Genomic DNA, 219 nt, shown 5'->3' on the forward strand with positions numbered 1-219 from the left:
CCGCACCATGAAGCACATCCCGGTTCTCGAGGACGGGCCGTGGAAGACCGTGTGCGTGAAGGAGCTGAACGGCCTCAAGAAGCTCAAGCGGAAAGGCAAGGAGCCGGCGCGGCGCGCGAACGGCTATAAAACTTTCCGATTGGACTTGGAAGCGCCCGAGCACGGCGCCACCGCCACCAACGGGCTGCGCGACAGGACCCAGAGGCTGCAGCCGGTCGC

The 219-nt window shown here is 65.8% G+C and overlaps 1 protein-coding gene across 1 annotated transcript in view; it reads left to right on the plus strand.

Annotated features, from left to right (window-relative positions):
* The first annotated feature begins 7 nt into the window (after positions 1-7).
* The window catches only part of ATOH8 (atonal bHLH transcription factor 8), a 31,816-nt gene continuing 31,604 nt past the window's right edge, over positions 8-219 (plus strand). The window contains exon 1 of the mRNA XM_077766695.1: positions 8-214. Coding sequence (XP_077622821.1) covers positions 8-214 — 207 coding nt within the window. The remainder of the gene's footprint in view (positions 215-219) is intronic.

The sequence above is a fragment of the Crocuta crocuta genome, unplaced genomic scaffold (genome assembly GCF_008692635.1).
Source record: "Crocuta crocuta isolate KB4526 unplaced genomic scaffold, BGI_CrCroc_1.0 scaffold275, whole genome shotgun sequence".
In the NCBI taxonomy this organism is placed as follows: Eukaryota; Metazoa; Chordata; class Mammalia; order Carnivora; family Hyaenidae; genus Crocuta; species Crocuta crocuta.